Source organism: Heptranchias perlo, chromosome 22 (genome assembly GCF_035084215.1).
Source record: "Heptranchias perlo isolate sHepPer1 chromosome 22, sHepPer1.hap1, whole genome shotgun sequence".
Taxonomy (NCBI): Eukaryota; Metazoa; Chordata; class Chondrichthyes; order Hexanchiformes; family Hexanchidae; genus Heptranchias; species Heptranchias perlo.
This window is the reverse complement of record NC_090346.1, coordinates 22,009,313-22,030,415: the sequence shown is the minus strand read 5'-3', so window position 1 is coordinate 22,030,415 and position 21,103 is coordinate 22,009,313. Positions and strand designations below refer to the sequence as shown.

General features: G+C 42.5%; 1 protein-coding gene across 4 annotated transcripts in view; it reads right to left on the bottom strand.

The window, feature by feature from the left end:
• rhbdf1a (rhomboid 5 homolog 1a (Drosophila)) overlaps positions 1-21,103 on the bottom strand; it is a 357,313-nt gene that overhangs the window by 85,183 nt on the left and 251,027 nt on the right. For all 4 annotated transcript variants that reach the window (XM_068003135.1, XM_068003136.1, XM_068003137.1 and 1 more), the window contains one exon: positions 1,105-1,315. In XM_068003135.1, coding sequence (XP_067859236.1) covers positions 1,105-1,315 — 211 coding nt within the window. The remainder of the gene's footprint in view (positions 1-1,104; positions 1,316-21,103) is intronic.

Below are 21,103 nucleotides of genomic sequence, written 5' to 3'. Positions count from 1 at the left end.
TCTCTGGAGAACTTGGAGGATGTATGACAACTGGCTAAAGTTCTGATATGGAGATCCACAAATTTGAATTCAAAATCTAAAGTTTAAATTCCAATTCTTCCCTCATCCAATTCTTTCGCACACACCCAACTAAGAGCAGAGGAATATTATCAAATGTTAGCACAGAAACTCCATACAGTATTAACAACCAGCATTTATATTTAACTATAGTGTGGAAGGAGGCAGGAAGAAACCAAGCCAACAGCAAGAGTTGGAAGCGGGGCTATTCACTGAGGGATATGTGGAGGACTTCGATTCAAGTACCACTGCAGACACAAAATAGAGGGGTAGATTTCTGCTGTATTCTGTTGAATGTTAAAACTTTTAAGTTCCCTAGGTACTTGTCTAGTAGTGTTGCAATAATAGGATTTTGCCATTCGTCGTTGCTTATTGTGAGCCTTTCCAGAATTCCAGCATTTCAATTTACTCAACAGGTCCTATGGTTTTTTCCACTTCAAGTATTTATCCAATTCCCTTTTGAAAGCTATTATTGAATCTGCTACCACCACCCTTTCAGGCAGTGCATTCCAGATCATAACAATTCATTGTGTAACATTTCTTTCCTCATGTCGCCTCTGGTTCTTTTGCCAATTACCTTAAATCTATGTCCTCTGGTTACTGTCCCTTTTGCCACTAGAAACAGTTTCATAAGATGTTCATAAAATGTTTATTGTAATGAATTGTCAGTAGAGTAAACAATTATGACTAAGTAATTATAGTTATTCCAACAGTGAGACTACACTTTAAGAAGTTCTGTGCAGCAATTATCAATGGAAGCCAAGGTACATTTTTAATGTCATTTGCAACTTGCCAAAACACTTAATAATTGATGATTAGTTGGAACCTTCAATGTTTTCAACTTTTCTGCAGTTGTGGTTACTTTTTGTATATATTTAAAGGCCATTCCAACCCACACTTTCGGTGAGTGGAACATAAACATGCCTGCACAAGAGTTAAGCATGTGTGTGTGACACCCCTGCTTTCCTTTCATCTTCATGTTGACTAACAGCGCCAGGATCAGAAAATAAAATATAGATTGTCAGACGATTGCCTTACAGTCCTTACCTTCTGCATGCCGAACTGTGGCCCCACGTAGAGGGGAGGAGGTGTTTCGGTGCTGGTCAGTGAGATGTTGTCTTGGCTAGGTAGTTCCATTTCGCGGATGACATGCGATTTAAGCTTGCCGTACCTCTGGCTGCAGTGGCGAAGGCTCTTCCTCTGCCATTTTTGAGTAGTATCACTATCTTTGCTAACGCCAAACCAGTCGGCCGTGCCTCTGTAGAACATAATGGATTGATGATTTCCCTGAATAGTGTTGGATTTTAATTGATTAACATATATTACAGCCTATTACCGTAATCAGGAATAAAGTAATATTATCACTAATCCATTAGGGGCAATTTTAAAGTTGGGAAGACAACTTATTCTGTAATTTATGTTTTTGTGCATTCCTATCAATTGTGGAGCAGATATTGCACTATTTGCACACACTTATCTGAGACTTGCACTGTATATCTTGAGTACAGAAAAACACTTCCAGGATTTAAACCATGTATTATCTCTTCTCCATAATGACAGTGAATGGCTCTGTAGTCCTTAAAGAAGCATGTGTTATCATGCTGACACCACTCTGGTTTGAATTTCCTGTTGTGCCTCCAATGTAAATCATAAGGTAATATGTAAAACACACATGCTTCAAAAGTGTGCCTTTAAATTTGCTTTGACAAGGCACATTAGGTGACCTTAAAGACTGCAGAAGTAGGTCATGCATTCTAACTTGGCTCTTGTGTTAAATTTAAGTAATAATTCAAGTGACTTTAAATTAGTGTTAAGTTTAGCAGATTTAAAATAGGCAAAGAATCATAGACATTTCACCATAGAAAGAGACCATTCAGTCCATCATGTCTGTGCCACTGCTAGCTCCACATTGGATCGACCTACTCTAATTCCATTTGCCTGATCAGGTGCTCTCAGTATGAAAGGAGCACTGGTTGGCAAATCACACATCTGCATAGCTTGATTAGCCACTCATTTCATTTAACGGATGAAAAATCAGTAGTCCTTAGGAGTGCTGCACTGTGCCTCGAGTGCCTGATCAGGGAATCAGCACTCTAATTCCTTCTTAAATGTTGAGACTGATTTGGCTTCAACAACATTCCATATTCTAATAACGCGACATGAGGAAAAACCTTTTTACGCAGCGAGTGGTTATGATCTGTAATGCACTGCCTGAAAGGGCGGTGGAAGCAGATTCAATTGTGGCTTTCAAAAAGGAAGTGGATAAATACTTGAAGGGAAAAAAATTGTAGGGCTCCAGGGAAAGAGTGGGGGAATGGGACTAACTAGATTGCTCTTACAAAGAGCAGGCATGGGCTCGATGGGCCGAATGGCCGCCTTCTGTGCTGTAACCATTCTATTTTATAGATCTGTACCCTAGATCTTGGTTTCCTTCATTCATTGAGGATTTTATCGTTTAGATTATATTTCCATTCTCTGATTTTTTTCCCCCCAAGCTAAACTACTTCCTATTTATCTTCATTAAACATTGTTTACCACATATCTGCCCACTCTCCTAACCTGCCTGTAGCTTCCTGCAATCTCTTGATTCATCCTCACAGTTTGTCTGCAGAGGTGATTCAGCAGGAATCTCTTCTAGCTCCCATCTTTGTTTTGCTCAGTTTTTGGCTCCTGCTGGATATTCTCCTCCACCTGCACCATGTTTATGCCTCTTTGGATGGCACAGTTATGTAGTATGCAGCAGATAACGATGATCTTGGAGAACCTTGCCAGACGTAAAATGAATCCTAATCTCCGGCCACCTGAAGCATTGCTTTAAGATGTCTATAATATGCCTTGATCCTGCTGACTCCACAAAACTCATTTCTGCACTGTGTTGCTCTTCATGGCTCTCAGAAGTGTTAGGGCTGAAAAGGGTAGCCTAAGTCACCATCCTCGTACCTTTTTTTTTAATCTGTCAAATACTCCTGGCACCATGGAATAGCTTAAAATGAAGGTGTCATGAATGCTACCTGCGAACCGAACTTGATGACTTACACGTTAATGGAGTGAAAGCCCTTGCAATTCTTGAAGGTGATGGGACTGTATGCAGTGGCCCATATGGCCAGATGTATATCATCAATGATGCTCTGAATTTTGGGGAATCCTGCCATCTATAAATGTCTATGAGTCACCTTTGAATATTTAAAAGGACTAAAAGGGTTAAATTACAAGGACAGGTTGCATAGACTAGGTTTATATTCCCTTGAGTATAGAAGATTAAGGGGTGATATAATTGAGGTGGGGGAATCCAGATCAAGGGGGCATGACCTTAAAATTAGAGATAGGCCATTCAGAGATGATGTCAGGAAGTACTTCTTCACATAGCGGGTAGTGGAAATCTGGAACTCTCTCCCCCAAAAAGCTGTTGAGGCAAGGTCAATTGAAAATTTAAAAACTGTGATTAATAGATTTTTGTTAGGCAAGGGTGTTAAGGGTTTCGGAACTATGGCGGGTAGATGGCATTAAGATACAGATCAGCCATAATCTAATTGAATGGCGGAACAGACTCGAGGGGCTGAATGGCCTACTCCTCTTCCTATGTATCTTCCTATATCTCATTTGGCTGCTTGTTGCCCATGGGAAAAGTAATGAAATTTTTTTCCCTGGTGAACAATGCATCAGTCACCTGCTTGATGCATCGGTGAAATGCAAATTGCCTGATGTTGCTGATGTCTCTTGTGGCAGCTTGAAATGAGCAGGATGCATAAAAGTTCAGGAATGTGGTGATCTTGACAGCAACTGGCAGTACTCTATGATACAGGTTGGCTGGAGTTCAGATTCCAGGAGATGGCACAACTCTGTCATTGCCTCCTTAGTAAAGCAGAATCTACAATGGTAATTTTCCCATTACATTCAAGAGTAGATGTGATTCAGCCTGTACATATAACTTTTGGGTAAGATACAATCTGATCTGCCTCAAATTCTCTTTTTCATCCTCTTCCTTATCCTCCAAATGAAAAGGAGGCTGCCAAAAATCTTGGGGAAAATATCTCCAAAAGTAAACTGACGAAAAAATAACTGGCACTAATCTAATAAGGAATTTCATTTTCAGATATTCTTTGTTTAAAAAAAAGCAGGTCCCCTTTTAATTGTTAACTTCCTGTAAGCCCAAAATGCAGCTGCCCCCAGGCCCATTTTATGTGAGCAAATTTAAGACAGTGAGAATGACATGTGTGCTAATAAGCAAGTCATTGCAAAACATTATTATAATAGTAAAACAAAGCTCTCGCCTGTTTTCAGTGAGAGCTTCTAAGGCCTGACCAGAAGTTCGAGAGCAGCACAAAATGGGCAGCAATTCAAAGCGATCAATCTCCACAAGATTTTCTCGCCCTCCAGTGCCTGGTCCGCTCTAGCACCACCAGTGATGGTGACCAAAAACATTTCCCTTCTTTTGTTTTCTTAAAATTTTAATTTGGAATGTAAAGAAATATTACAAAAAAGTACCAAATTCCTTCTAATTAAATCCAATGCCGTATGTTTTCATCAGGAAGCACGGGAACTGAAAACTCTCTATTTTTGAAGTATTTCTACTTGTCAAAAGCCATGTCCGTACTTGTCCCTTATCTTAAGTGCCTTTACATATTGTTTTGGAAGTTGCTTTCAGGGTAATCAGAAGCCTAACTTATCTTTAACAGAGTACAATAGTGTTCTTTGAGAAATATGACTGCCCTTCTCTATAGGAACACCCACGTTTTAAAAGGTTCATTTTTTTTGTTGGTTGCCTGGATCCAGTGATCTGCCAAACAATATGGAATTCTAAAATGTTCTGACTCACTAACATTCAAATAACCCAACCCGATAACAAGTATAACTGTCCTCCTAATATGGTGTTAAGTTGAAGACTTGCTTTGGCAGCACCTGTTGCTCATTTGTTTTTTTTAATGCTAGAAAGACTATTCGTGATGGTTATGCATTATTGAACTGAATTAAGTTTCACCCTTTGTATCTTTCTTTTAGGCCATCTGGCTGGTTAGTCACAGATAATAATTCATTCTTCTGAATGTCTACCCCCTGGGGAGATTACCTGTCACATAAACCACAGCTTATTAATGATGAAGGGTAACTACATTGTTCAACATAAGGATGTAACTGAGGGAGGAGGAGGTCACTGGTTTGTTGCCAACCGCTCTAGACATTTTAAAACTGCTCCACGTATTCACCCTCTATTCCTGTCCCTAAACACAGCACTTTTGTATCACTTTGCAAGTATCTTCCCTTGTCCACCACCCATTTTCTGATCTTTGTACTATCCTTAGTTGCTAAACTCTTACCAAGAGTACAAGCAGGCAGAAAAGAAGCTACTCCAGATTCTCGGCTCCAATATCAAAGCTTCAGCTTCGGGATATCTCAGCTAAGTCTGATACTGTCCTCAAATAACGTCCATACAAACACTTTGCAGCAGAAGAAAGAGATACTGAGGCTAACTGTAAATGTATACTGTGGCCCTGGCTGAGCTTAGCTAACTTATCACAGATCAGAGATCAAATCTAGGACTCTGCCACTCTCTATGGCGCAGTATCATTCCAGATGGTGCTGTGATCCATTGAGCCATTGGAGGAGCATTCTCCACGTCCTCCTATTCCAATTCAATAATTGTGCCTGCTAAAATTTTTGTTTTAAAAAAAACCTGCTGATCTGTCAAATTGCTAATGTTAAGTTAGAGAGTTCACTGCTTATAGAGACAGTTAAAAATAGAACAACACATGAGGTGCACAATGCAATATGCTGCTACTAAGGTGAGGCTGTGTCCCTTTAAGACCACTAAAATCTAATTACAGTTATGTAAACACTCGGTGAGGTCGAAGTTTAATTACTCTTCAAGGCTGCAGGTCAGAATTTAGGCCCTTTCTTTTTTCAAGTGATTAGTAAGATCAGTCAGAGGTTACATCTATGCTCCCTCCAGCATCAACTAAGGTGTTTTCAATCGCTAGGAGATTTTCTCCATCTATTTTGAATGATGACCCATGTTTCTTACACTTTTTGTGATATAGAAATTAGAGAGTGACACTTAAAGATGTGGAGGATAGGAAATGACCGCTAGATGTATTTTTTATGTCATGTTAAAAAATGATAGGTTGATGGATAGTTATATAAACAATCCACAATTATTTATTGTATAAGAAAATAATATCAGTCATAAAGTAAACATACCTGAATGCAGTGTTCAGTTAAAAGACAAGAACACATAACATGTCCATATCAAAATTTCTCTCTACTGTTTTAACACAAGTTTCAACCTGTTCATTTTCAATGGGTTAACACCACTGCTAAAGTAGCAAAGAAGATTTTAATACTAGTGTGTTCAGCATGCATACGAAAACATCGTTGACAGTAATTTCTAGCCTAACATGTCAAACCACAGAAAGGAAGCATTCATCACAACAAAAATAACATTTTCTGCAGTTTTCTTTGCCTAGTTATTAAGAACATACATAAAAACATAAGAAATAAGAGTAGGAGTAGGCCACCCGGCCCGTCAAGCCTGCTCCACCATTCAACAAGATCATAGCTGATCTTCTATCTCAACGCCATTTTCCAGCACCATCCCCATGTCCCTTGATGCCTTTAATATCTAGAAATCTATCGATCTGTGTTTTGAATGTACTCAATGACTGAGCCTCCACAGCCCTCTGGCGTAGAGAATTCCAAAGATTCACCACTCTCTGACTGAAGAAATTTCTCCTCATCTCAGTCCTAAATGGCCTACACCTTATTCTGAGACTGTGACCCCTGGTTCTAGATTCCCCAGCCAGGGGAAACATCCTCCTTGCATCAACCCTGTCGAGTCCTGTAAGAATGTTGTAGATTTCAATGAGATCACCTCTCATTCTTCGAAACTCTAGAGAATACAGGCCTAGACTACTCAATCTCTCCTCATGACAATCCCGCCAACCCAGGAATCAGTCTGGTGAACCTTCGTTGCACTCCCTCCACAGCAAGTAAATCCTTTCTTAGGTAAGGAGACCAAAATTGTACACAATACTCCAGCGCGGTCTCACCAAGGCCCTATATAATTACAGTAAGATATCTTTACTCCTGTACTCAAATCCTCTTGTAATAAAGGCCAACATACCATTTGCCTTCCTAATTGCTTGCTGCACCTGCATGTTAGCTTTCAGTGACTCATGTACAAGGACACCCAGGACCCTTTGAACAACAACATTTCCCAATCTCTCACCATTTAAAAATACTCTGCATTTCTGTTTTTCCTACCAAAGTGGATAACTTTCCACATTATATTCCATCTGCATGTTCTTGCCCACTCACTTAGCCGGTCTATATTCCCTTGAAGCCACTTTGCATCTTCCTCACAACTCACATTCTCACCTAGTTTTGTGTCATCAGCAAACTTGGAAATATTACATTTGATCCACTCATCCAAATCATTGATATAGAATGTGAATAGCTGGGGCCTAAGCACCGATCCCTGCGGTACCCCACTAGTCACAGTCTGCCAACCTGAAAAAGACCTGTTTATTCCTACTCTCTGTTTTCTGTCTGTTAACCAATTCTCAATCCAGGCCAGCATAGTACCCCCAATTCCATGTGCTCTAACTTTGTTCACCAACCTCCTGCTGGGACCTTATCGAAAGCCTTCTGAAAATCCAAATACTCCACTTCCACTGGTTCCCCCTTATTTATTCTACTAGTTACATCCTCAAAGAACTCTAATAGGTTTGTCAAATATGATTTCCCTTTCACAAATCCATGTTGACTCTGCTAAATCCTATTATTATTTTCTAAATGTCCTGTTATCACATCCTTTATAATAGATTCTAGCATTTTCCCTACTACCGATGTCAGGCTAACAGGTCTGTAGTTCCCTGTTTTCTCTCTCGCTCCTTTCTTAAATAGTGGGCTTACATTTGCTACCCTCCAATCTGCAGGAATCATTCCAGAATCTATAGAATTTTGGAAGATGACAACCAATACATCCACTATCTCTATAGCTGCCTCTTTCAAAATCTTGGGATGTAGATAATCAGGTCCTTGGGATTTACCGACTTTCAGTCCCATTAATTTCTCTAGTACTATTTTCTTAATAATACGAATTTCTTTCAGTTCTTCATTCTCGCCAGACCCTTGGTTCTCTAGTATTTCTGGGAGATTTTTTGTGTTTTCTTCCATGAAGACAGACACAAAGTATTTGGTTCATTTCTCTGCCATTTCCTTATTCCCCATTATAAATTCTCCCATTTCTGTCTGTAAGGGACCCACGATTGCCTTCGCCAGTCTTTTCCTTTTTACATACCTATAGAAGCTTTTACAGTCTGTTTTTAAGTTTCTCGCTAGTTTACTCTCATATTCTAGTTTCCCTTTCTTTATCAATTTCTTGGTCCTCCTTTGCTGAATTCTAAAATGTTCCCAATCCTCAGGCTTACTGCTTTTTCTGGCAACTTTATATGCCTCTTTCTTTAATTTAATACTATCATTAATTTCTCTTGTTAGCCACGGTTGGACCACTTTTCCTGTTGGGTTTTTGCGCCTTCAAGGAATAAATATTTGTTGCAAATTATGTATTAATTCTTTAAACGCTAGCCATTGCCTGTCTACCATCATACCTTTTAATGTAGATCCCCAATCAACCACACTAACTTGTGCCTCATACCTTCGTCGTTTCCTTTGTTTAGATTTGAGATCCTAGTTTTGGATTGAACTACATCACTTTCAAACTTAATGAAGAATTCTATCATATTATGGTCACTCTTCTCTAAGGGCTCTTTTACAACAAAATTATTAATTAACCCTTTCTCATTGCACAATACTAGATCTAAAATAGCCTGTTCCCTAGTTGGTTCCTCAACATTCTGATCTAGAAAACCATCTCGTTTACATTCCTGGAATTTGTCCTCCACGGTATTAGTGCTAATTTATATTGCCCAATCTATATGTAGATTAAAGTTCCCCATGATTACTGTATTACCCTTGTTACATGCACTTCTAATTTCCTGCTTTATACCGTGCCCTACATTACCACGACTGTTTGGTGGCCTATAAACAACTCCCACCAATGTTTTCTGCCCCTTGCTGTTTCTTAGCTCCACCCAAACTGATTCTACATCTTGATCTTCTGAGCCGAGATACTTTCTCACTGTTGTACTGATCTCATCCTTTATTAACAGCGCCTTTTCCTTTTTGTCTGTCCTTCCTAAATGTTGAATATCCTTGAATATTCAGTTCCCAGCTTTGGTCACCCTGCAGCCACGTCTCTGTAATGGCAATTAGATCATGCTCATTTACTTCTATTTGTGCCGTCAATTCATCTACCTTATTGCGAATGCTGCGTGCATTCAGATAAAGTGCCTTTTTAACAATTTTTCCTATTTTGACCTTATTTGCTGCTGGCTTTTATTTCCGCTGCCTTCCAATTTCACTTACTACTTTTTTGCATTCCACTTTCAGCTTTGTTACTCTTCCTTCTGAATCTCCTCTCAGGTTCCCATCCCCTTGCCAAGTTAGTTTAAACCCTCCCCAACAACATTAGCAAACCTCCCCGCAAGGATATTGGTCCCGGTCCTGTTAAGGTGCAACCCGTCCGGCTTGTATAGGTCCCAACTTCCCCAGAACCGGTCCCAATGCCCCAGGAATCTAAAGCCCTCCCTCCTGCACCATCTCTCCTGCCACGCATTCATCTGCTCTATCCTCCTATTTCTATACTCACTAGCGCATGCACTGGGAGTAATACGGAGATTACTACCCTTGAGGTCCTGCTTGTTAATCTCTTTCCTAACTCCTTAAACTCTGCCTGCAGGACCTCCTCCCTCTTTCTACCTATGTCGTTGGTACCCATATGGACCACGACCTCTGGCTATTCACCCTCCCCCCTCAGAATTTTCTGCAGCCACTCAGTGACATCCATGACCCTGGCACCAGGGAGGCAACATCCCACCCTGGAATCACATCTTCAGCCACAGAAATGCCTGTCTGCTACCCTAACTATGGGATCCCCAATCACTTTTATTTCTCCTCTCCCCCCCACCCCTCCCCCCCCACCATGTACAGCTGAGCCATCCATGGTGCTGTGGACTTGGCTCTGGCTGCACTCCCCAGAGGAACCCTCTCCCCCACCAGTATTCAGAACCGTTATGTGTGGCTGCCTAAAACAGGCGCTAGGCACCTTCAATATGTTAATTAGGGGCCTGATGCCTTCGAAGATCCCTTCTGTAAAATTTGACTTACGATCAAATAAGTTAAATAAAAAGGAACAAATGATCACCAAACTCTGCTTTGAGAAAGAGTTGGTGGATGGTGTTGTCATTTTTTTTTTATTCGTTCATGGGATGTGGGCGTCGCTGGCAAGGCCAGCATTTATTGCCCATCCCTAATTGCCCTTGAGAAGGTGGTGGTGAGCCGCCTTCGTGAACCGCTGCAGTGGTAAAGGTTCACCCACAGTGCTGTTAGGTAGGGAGTTCCAGGATTTTGACCCAGCAACGATGAAGGAACGGCAATATATTTCCAAGTCGGGATGATGTGTGACTTGGAGGGGAACGTGCAGGTGGCGTTGTTCCCATGTGCCTGCTGCCCTGGTAGAGGTCGCGGGTTTGGGAGGTGCTGCCGAAGAAGCCTTGGCAAGTTGCTGCACACTGGTGGATGGTACACACTGCAGCCACGGTGCGCCGGTGGTGAAGGGAGTGAATGTTTAGGGTGGTGGATGGGGTGCCAATCAAGCGGGCTGCTTTGTCCTGGATGGTGTCGAGCTTCTTGAGTGTTGTTGGAGCTGCATTCATCCAGGCATCTGTTCTTTCTCTCCTTGTAGAAGAGAGCGCAAAATGCACGGGAGAGGAGTACGATTGGAGGGGACCCACTACAAATAGGACCCCTGACGGATGCGGAGGAGGCGGTGATGGGCATAAGTCACACGGTTGCATGCTTGGCCGTTGGAGATGGCAAAACTGGCAACCTGCAAATGGCTGGTGACAGAACTTTAACATCCTTTACACACATTGATGTTATCAATGATTGACCTGTTGCAAAGCTCAGTATGCTCATTGGAAACTAACTTCTGTGATTTTTAAAAATATAATGCTTTCTGTTCTCTTCCAGGGCCTTCACGAATTGATGAGGCAGGCACCATGGAAGAGGGCGATTCCTCAGAGGAGCTCCATTCCTCTGAGAGCACACTGTCACATCACATCCAGCCATGCACCAGCGCAGATTTCGGTGGGTCCTCTTAGACAGATAGTTGGGTTGTCACCTGGTGATTAAACACACAAGTGTGCATGAGCGGACACTAGTGGCTGGGACAGCTGTGGAGAGTCCGTGTTGAGGGGCGCACTCCTCTCCAAGCTCTGCTCAATTGGACCCAGATGCTGAACCCCGGGGGACATCGTTGAGAGTGAGAATGATCGAGGTACAGCTCCACCTTTGGAAAAGGTGTCACGCACACTCTCCACAATAGTGGACAGGACGGAGGAGTCTAACTCCATTGCTAGTGGATTGGTGGTGCAGGTAAGTGCGAGAATATCTTTGATGGGGAGAGTGGCAGCCTCCATTGAGCTTCTAACACGACTCTCAAATGAGTCCATGTGGGCCATGACAATTGCCATGCGGACACTGGATGCCAACATGTCTGCCGGCTTAAACAGGCAGACTGAAACTTCATTCGTGGCCTTAGAAAGCACCACATCTCCTCACCAGGCCGCCGTCCAGCAGAGTGGTAGGTGTGATGTTGCGCTGGCCCGGGAGAGGGATGATGGCGAAAAGGGACATGGAACTGCCCCCCCAACACCATCCCCCCCCCACAACCAGTACCTGCAATGCTGCCACCTCTCCCGATGTCCGAGTCTGCCCCTGCATATGTGCATGTGGAACAGTCTTTGGCGGGGCCCTCATGGGCTCCAAAACCCAGAGGTCGTAGGCCGAAAGCATCCCAGCAGTCAGGGCATGAATCTGAGCAATCTGCCACTTGCTCTGCTGAAGCCACAGGTGATGCACCACGTAGAAGCGCTAGGAAGAGAAAGTCTAAGGTTTTGTAATCACCATGGGTATGCATAAGGGTGTCTGACAGAATATCCTGTTTTTGATTTATATTTGTTTTTTGTTAAGTGCACATTAAATGTTAATTCTCAGCACCACTGCCCATTCTTGAGTCCCTTTTGTGAAAGCGCCTTTTCATGTGCTTCATCATGAAAGCCAAGACATGATGCCATCCATTGGATGCATTTACAATGGGTGTATGCGTAGTTGAAGGACTGTTTTGTGCAAATGGAGTGGGTGGGGGCTGGTGTTGAAGGTGGTGGTGGTGGTTGTTCCAGGCGGTCTGAGTAGTTCACTATCTTCAGTTAGCAGATCTCATATGAGAACCTATTAGATATGAGTGAATCCCTGATCACGAGCAGCTATGTCCACCGCTGCTCTGGCGATGGGGTCTCCATCTTCATCCTCATCGTCTTCTTCAATGTTGCCGGCAGATGAGGATGCTTCATTAGTGCATTTGAGCTCCTCCACCTGTAACCCTCTCTGCTGAGCAGTGTTGTGCAGGATGGAAGACACGATTATTATTCTGCACACCCTCGCTGGTGAGTACTGAAGGGCTCCCAAGATTGATCCAGGCACCTGAAGCGCATCTTCAGCATTCCTACGGCTTGTTCAATGACAGACCAGGTGGTGATGTGACTGTCATTGTACCGCTGCTGTGCCTTGTTGGTGGGGTTTCTCACAGGTGTCATGAGCCACGTCTGCAGGGGGTATCCATTGTCTGCAAGGAGCCAGCCCTTAAGTCTGCCTTGTGTGTGGAAGAGGGCCAGGATGTTGGACTCACGCAAAATGAAGGAATCATGGCAGCTGCCAGGTAATCTGGCCCACACCTGCAGAAACCTCCTCCAGTGGTCGCAAACCAGCTGCGCATTGATGGAGTGATATCCCTTTCAGTTGATGAACCATTCTGGTTCATGTGGAGATCCTCAGATTGGAACGTGTGTGTAATCAATTGTGCCCTGCATCCATGGGAAGCCAGCCAGAGAGTTGAAACCAACTACCCTCTCAGCCTGGCCGATATCGACGTGGGGGATGTTCATGTTGTCAGATTCCCTGGCAAACAAGCCATCCATCATCTGTCATAAACACTTATGTGCGGACAACTGAGAGACCCTGGAGATGTCACCGGTGGCACCCTGGAAGGATCCGGAGGCAAAGAAGTTGAGAACAGTGGTGACTTTAACTGCGACAGGCAATGTGTGGCCACCAGGCTCAACCGGGGGCAGTTCTGCATGAAGCAGCGTGCAGATGTCCGCGACCACCTACCGACTCAATCTGAGCCTGTATGGGCACTGCTGCTCAGCGAGGCCCAGGAAGCTCAGCCTCTGCCTGTAGACCCTCTCACGTGCCTCCTGTAACCTTGGCCCCTCCATAGTCCCATCTCTGCTCTTCTGCAGGTCCTTGTGGCGCACCTCTATCTTGGTCACCTGCAACTCCCCAGGCCTGCCACTAATGGTGATGTTCCTCCTCCTCAGATGTACTGTGGAATAGATCCATTGCGTTCCCCCGCGCCCACCCCCCAATCCTGATGTTGCCAGTTTGAGGGGATCCAAAATGTAGGTAAATTTGTCTGAACAAAGGTTTGTCTGAGAGAACTTAGAGCCCTGCTGCAAAAACTCACCTTTTATTCAGATGTGCCAATCATTAGTTTAAAGCTCCAAATGAGGGTTGGCTGCAACTCGCCTTCGTTTCCATGGTGTGTTTCGGAGGCCACGGGAGATTCGTTCAGGGAAAGTTAAAATGGTTTGTGTGGCTTAATACACAAACATTTAATCGCTATAAGTGGTTCAACCATGTTAATTTGCCCTTTAAATAGCGGCCCGTAGGCTTTAAGTGTTGACGGGACTTCCGGGTGTCAGTAGCGCGGCGCATCCAAATACGCCTGGGTCAAACCTGGAAGTGGGCCCGTTGGAGCCGGGATGCGGCCCCACTTCGAATTCTTGTTATCTTCACTGCCCACCCGCCCCCAACCTACCCGTCCTTGGGGGTTAAAATAACCCTCATGATTTCTACTTTAAGCAATTTACCAGAAATACAAATGATAGCTTGTTGAACTCAGTTGGAAGTGCTTAAGCTATTGGCTGTTGTGTGGTGTATACAAGGGCACATGGGCACCTAACAGAATAGCTATTTTCAAAATGGACCAACACTGTCACAAGTGGGAATCACTTACTTATTGATTTTTAAATGAGCTGAGTGTGGAAATATTGTACAAGGACGGACCACTTATTATTATGTGGTCAGCACTTAGTTACATCCTGAAACCTGAATTTAACTTACAGAAGGTTTCCTCTTAAACCAGGTATAAACGGGGCTGGTTACTTACGGTGAATACTTGAAAGTGGCTGTTGTAAGGTTTTTGGAACATGCTTACGGCGAGTCTCATTATCAACCGGGTTTAAAGACTTCAATGTTATAATTAGATGAATAACACAGAGGAAGGTGGGTGTCGTAGTAACATTTTGTAATTACTGGCACTGTGGCTGAGTGGTGGGGTTGTAAGCAATGTGTTAAATATGTAATGATTCATGTTTGTAGGAAGGAGCTGGTAACATGAAATTCAAATTAAGAAAACAAGCTGGTCTGTTGTTGGAGGTGCTGATAATATCATGCATATCAGTTAGTGAAGTGTGGTTTTTATTGCAGCTTTATTTTAACACTGGCTGCAGTCAAGGAAGTCCTGGAAAATGTATTAAACAATGATTGAGATCAAGCTTTGCAGGATGAGTAACAGTAACCAACCAGACACCAGTGAAAAATACTTAGGAACAGGCAGTAAAGGTTAGAATTTGTCTGTAAGTAAAAGCTGAAAGTTTAAAGAGACATTTCTTTAAAGCTATAGGATCCAAAATTCCTGGGACCACAGAGGGTGGAAAGTCGGATTTCTGCCTTTGGGTGGGGGAGAGGAGTTATGAAATAGGGGTAGAACCCAGTTATGTCAGGGTTCCACCCCTTTTGGACTGGCCCTTTAAATTCCCTCGAGAAGGGCCATGGGCAGATCTTCTGCCCCATTTCTCCCCCATGTTAAGAGGGCATGTCTGGGTAGTTCCTGGCTACTCCTGGTAAATTCCACCCATTCTGCTCTTAAAATGCCTCAGCAAAATCTTCCCAGCTCTCTGAAACCCCCTGAGGCTCCCAAAGAAAGGTAATTGATCCTCTTTTGGTGAACCCGTAAGGAGGTACTAGGTTGCCCAAGTGCCATCAACTAAAAAAAATAACATAAGTGCCCCCTTTTTAGAGGAGCACAACGAATAAACACCCAAATCATACCAAAGAAAAAGGAAACTTATCAAATTAAATCATGTTAGTCTCAGTATCCACTATGTACTCCAGTCCCTGCAGTGCCCACCAATGGTGGAAGGCCTCAAGCACACCAGCATTAAATTGCCTGCATAAAGCTCCCATAGCAGCAAAAAATAAATTAAGAGGTAGCATTTCTTTGGCCCGGGAAGAGCACTACAATTGGCCCCCATAAGAGCAGCTGGACGCCACTCCAGCATCAACGAGCAGATTGGGACAGGTGCCTTTAATGCGCCCTTGGAGGAGTGATGCATTTGCCCCAATATTTGAAATGAGCCTGCTCCTGAGATTTGGAACTGGGTTCCTGTCTTGCGGCTAGGGGGAGCCAGGGTTCCACTCTGCTGCACTTGCACCAGCGGAGGGCCAGAGTATCTCTTCATTGGCCTACATCCTAAGGTTCTAAAAGAGGTGGCTGCAGAGATAGTGGATGCATTGGTTGTGATCTTCCAAAATTCCCTAGATTCTAGAACGGTCCCAATGGATTGGAAGGTAGCAAATGTAACACCGCTATTCAAGAAAGGAGGAAAAGAGAAAACAGGGAACTACAGGCCAGTTAGCCTGACATCAGTAGTCGGGAAAATGCTGGAATCCATTATTAAGGATATGGTAATGAGGCACATAGGAAATCATAATGTGATTAGGCAGAGTCAACATGGTTTTATGAAAGGGAAATCGTGTTTAGCAAATCTACTGGAGATTTTTGAAAATGTAACTAGCAAGGTAGATAAGGGGGAACCAGTAGATGTAGTATATTTGGATTTTAAAAAGCATTTGATAAGGTGCCACACAAAAGGTTGTCACACAAGATAAGGGCTCGTGAGATTGGGGGCAATATATTAGCAATGGATAGAGGATTGGTTAAAGGACAGAAAATAGAGGGTAGGAATAAACGGATCATTTTCAGGTTGGCAGGCTGTAACTAGTGAGGTACCGCAAGGATCGGTGCTTGGGTCTCAGCTATTTACAATCTATATTAATGACTTAGATGAAGGCACCGACTGTAATGTATCCACATTTACTGATGATACAAAGCTAGCTGGGAAAGTAAGTTGTGAGGAGGACACAGAGTCTGCAAAGGTATATAGACAGGTTAAGTGAGTGGGCAAGAAGGTGGCAGATGGAGTATAATGTGGGGAAATGTGAGGTTATTCACTTTGGTAAGAAGAATAGAAAAACAGAATATTTTTTAAATGGTGAGAAACTATTAAATGTTGGTGTTCAGAGGGATTTGGGTGTCCTTGTACACGAAACACAGAAAGTTAACATGCAGGTACAGCAAGCGATTCGGAAGGCAAATAGTATATTGGCCCTTATTGCAAGGGGGTTAGAGTACAAGAGTAAGGAAGTCTTGCTGCAATTGTACAGGGCTTTGGTGAGACCACACCTGGAGTACTGTGTACAGTTTTGATCTTCTTACCTAAGGAAGGATATACTTGCCTTAGAGGTGGTACAACAAAGGTTCACTAGATTGATTCCTGGAGTGAGAGGGTTGTCCTATGAGGAGAGATTGAGTAGAATGGGCCTATACACTCTGGAGTTTAGATGAGTGGTGATCTCATTGAAACATATAAAATTCTTAGAAGGCTTGACAGGGCAGATGCGGAGAGGCTGTTTCCCCTGGCTGGAGAGTCTAGAACTAGGGGACACAGTCTCAGGACAAGGGATCAGACATTCAGGACTGAGATGGGGAGAAATTTCTTCACTCAGAGGGTTGTGAATCTTTGGAATTCTCTACCCCAAAGGGTTGTGGATGCTGAGTCATTGAATATATTCAAGAATGAGATAGACAGATTTTTGGACTCTAAGGGAATCAAGGGATATGGGGATCGGGCAGGAAAGTGGAGTTGAGATTGAAGATCAGCCATGATCTGATTGAACTGCGGAGGGGCTGTATTGCCTACTCCAGCTCCTATTTCTTATGTTCTTATCTTATGTTCTTATTTCAGGTCAGTTTCATGCAAAGGTTCTCCCTTTTCCTGTGGCCCTGAGTCTCTGCTAGATTGCACTGGCTTTTTCAGCGCAATCCGGCCAAATCAGCACAAAACATCATGGAAACTTTCCGGATCATTTGCGCTGGCTCAAAACAAAATTGCGCTGAAGCCGGCCCCGCCCACAAAACTGGCCACGCTTCCTGAACAAAATAACAAGGATGGCGAGTTTCAACTGATTGTGCCATCTGCGGCTGTTCAAGGTGGGTCTTAAAATTAAGCTAGTTTCTTAGGCGCACAGGCACTAGTAGGCAGGTTTTAAAAGTTTTTTATTAAAAAATATTTAATTTACTAAGAAACTGACAAGTGTACACCAATGGAAGTAGTAAATGGTTCAGTATAGTTTTTTAAAGTCATTTTCAGTGATTTAAAATCAAGTTACCCACAAGTGGAGGACTAGAAACTTATTAAAAATGCTTATGTTTTGTGATAAACCCATTTTCAGCTGTATTAATAAAACTGCTCCAGGTTACCGCTCTTAAATATATCTTAAATTAATATTTTTCATTGCAAAAATAAATAAATGATTATGCTGTCAGATTGCACTGATTCATGGAAGATTTTACATTTGTGATTATGTTAATGCATTTTAGTGGAAACTTGCAATAAAACCCCACCAGCGGAATTTTCGGGAGCAATTTGCCAATTACACCCAAAGCAGAAATTCAGGGTCACAGAGTCTACATACAAAAGTTTAACTACTTACCTTCAAACATTATATTAATACCAAGCATGGCATAAAAGATGACAATAGGAGAAAGTTGTATTTAGTCTTTAACTTCTGCTTTAGTTTGCTCTGGAGTACAATAATACTTTACTATCTCTTTGGATACATTTTTCAGAGTTGGTGGTTAGTGAAAAAGTGGGTGTGAGAAACCTCTTTTACGCTCACACTGACTTTGCTACCATTAGTGCAAGGAGGAATATCTACCTTCCCTATATGACCATGGTTCCTGCTGTCACTCCAGCGGGAGATCGGCGGAACCCCAGAAAAATAGCATAAATAGCTGAAAACAGCTGTTTACGCCATTTCCCAGGGAGACCCGAAGTTGCAATGGGAGACCAGTGGAACCGCCGCAGAATTTTGGGACCTATGTTCTTACATGAAGCAGTTTTTCTTCTCCTAAGATTTTGTCTGTCATATTGATTAAAATTAAAATTGTGGGCAGATTAAGTTCAAACCATCACATTTAACAATTTGTCACTGAGGTACTTAAGTTTCTATTTCACTGACCTGACCAACTGCAGATTAAGAATATTAAATAGATGTGATCAGTGCTGGCAAATGTTAGGACTAAGTGTTGGGACCAGGAACAATCTCCACTGCAGTTCAGAGCCAGGTTGTTGATTTTAAAATATAAATATATTCACAGAGCTATGATACATGGCAAAATGTAGATCAGCACTGGGAAAAATGGTTAATACACTATATATTTCCAGTGCTTTATAGTATGGCTTTCATTTCGACCTAAATAAAGCAATTTAAAGTATAGGAATCACAGGAATACTTGTTCTTGGCACATTATAAGAGCAGAATCCATTTTGAAGTTAAGGGTTTAAAAATATGCAATATAATGCTACAGTAAATGCATGATGGGATCACTTATGTATATAAAGACCTGGTTCCAAAATGGTAGCCCTGTAAAGACTGGCAAAACTTCAAGTCAGTAAAATCTCAATTTTAACATAACTATTGTAAGCTTAAACAATAAATTGATTCTTCAAGCACAGTCTCAAGATAAATCTGTAAGTATATAAGGGTAGAATTAACTAAATCAGTACTTCTAATTAAAGAAAATATTCTGGCTCTGTAGGCAAACGAATCACGTGGGGCAGTACTGCAGGAAGCTCCCAGATTCAATTCCCATTCTTGTTTTTAGCCAATCTCAATCAGGATGGATGGAATGGGGGGGGGGGAGGGGGAGAGGGGGAGTGCTACAATTGGCTCGAGTGTCCCTGAGCTAGAGTGTGGGTAGTAATATATAATTAGAAAATAAGTTAGCCAGGGTTCTTACTTTTAACATTATCCAGACATTCCTTCTGAAAAATGTTTGTGTATGCAGGTTAGATAGAGACAGGAAAGAGCTTGGTTGTGATGCCTTCTGTGGTTGAACAGTTTGCTGACAACATTAGATTCATACATGAAGAATGTGTGAGCTAATTAAGTGAGGCATTGGAGGACTACTGCCACCTGAGAGCCTGTACTGTGATCCAACAAAAGTCAATCCCTTTAAGAGGTTTGGTGAGGAAGTATTGGGGGAAAAAAGCAGAAATATTCCTTTAACTGCAGCAATTTAGGAGATTGATGCTATATTTATATTATAGTGTAGCAGCTGGAGGCAGCCCAAACTCTAGCAACACTGTAATATGAGTGAGGTGGTCCTAGTGCCCCCAGCCTCACAGACACCCACCTCAAGAGATCGTTTGTAGCAATTTGCTTCTGGCGCTGCAAAAACAAACAGCTATAGAACAGATAACTGAGAGTAGGGATTAAGGACAGCTACTCAGACTGGCAACAGGTAGGAAGTGGTGCTCCACAAGGATCGGTGCTGGAACCACTGTTATTCACAATTTACACAAATGATTTGGACTCAGGAATCAGAAGTACAATTTCAAAATTTGCGGATGACACCAAATTGGAGGTATAGTTAAAATTGAGGAAGACTGCGACAAAATACAAAAAGACTTTAATAAACTTGCAGAATGGGCGTGCAATTGGCAAATTAATTTCAATATAGATAAGTGAGAGGTGTTATATTTTGGTAGGAAGAATAAGGAGGCCGCATACTGCTTGGATAATAAGAGTCTAAATGGGGTGGAGGAGCAAAGGGATCTGGAGGTACAGATACACAAATCACTAAAAGTAACGTCCAGATTAATAAGGCCATAAAAATAGCAAACCAAGCACTGGGGTTCATATCTAGAGGGATAGAATTGAAAAGCAGAGAAGTTATGTTAAACTTGCATAGAACCTTGGTTAGACCACACTTAAGAGTACTATGCACAGTATTATAAAAAAGGATATAAAGGTACTGGAGAAGGTGTAAAAAAGATTCACAAGGGTGATACCAGAACTGAGGTGAAATACTCATCAGGGAAGGCTGAACAAGCTGGGCTCTTTTCTCTAGAAAAGAAAAGGCTGAGGAGTGACCTTATAGAGGTCTTTAAAATTACAAAGGGGTTTGATAAATTAGATGTAGAGAAGATGTTTTCACTTGTGGGGGTCACCAAATCTAGGGGCCATAAATATAAGATAGTCACCAATAAATCCAATAGGGAATTCAGGAGAAACTTCTTTACCCAAAGAGTGGTAATGTGGAACTCGCTACCACAAGGAGTAGTTGAGGAGAATAGCATTGGGGAAGCTAGATAAGCATGGACGAAAGAAATAGAAGGATATGTTGATAGGGTTAGATGAAGAGGGGTGGGAGGAGGCTAATGTGGAGCATAAACGATGGCATAAACCAGTTGGGCTAAATGGCCTGTTTCTGTGCTGTAGACTCAATGTAAAACATTGGATGCTGCATGCTGCCACTTTATTCTGGACACAAGTGAGCTGAGACGTCAGGTCACCTGTTCACACCAGCAACATAATGTTCACACTGCTACCCTGCATAGACTTTCCCCACAACATTGAGGAAAATCTGTAATCAGAAACTTCAAAGCTGCATTTGAATAACTCTGTGCACAGTTATTCCAGCACTGCACCTGGGCTCTCAAATCTGCCGCATCATGTCAAC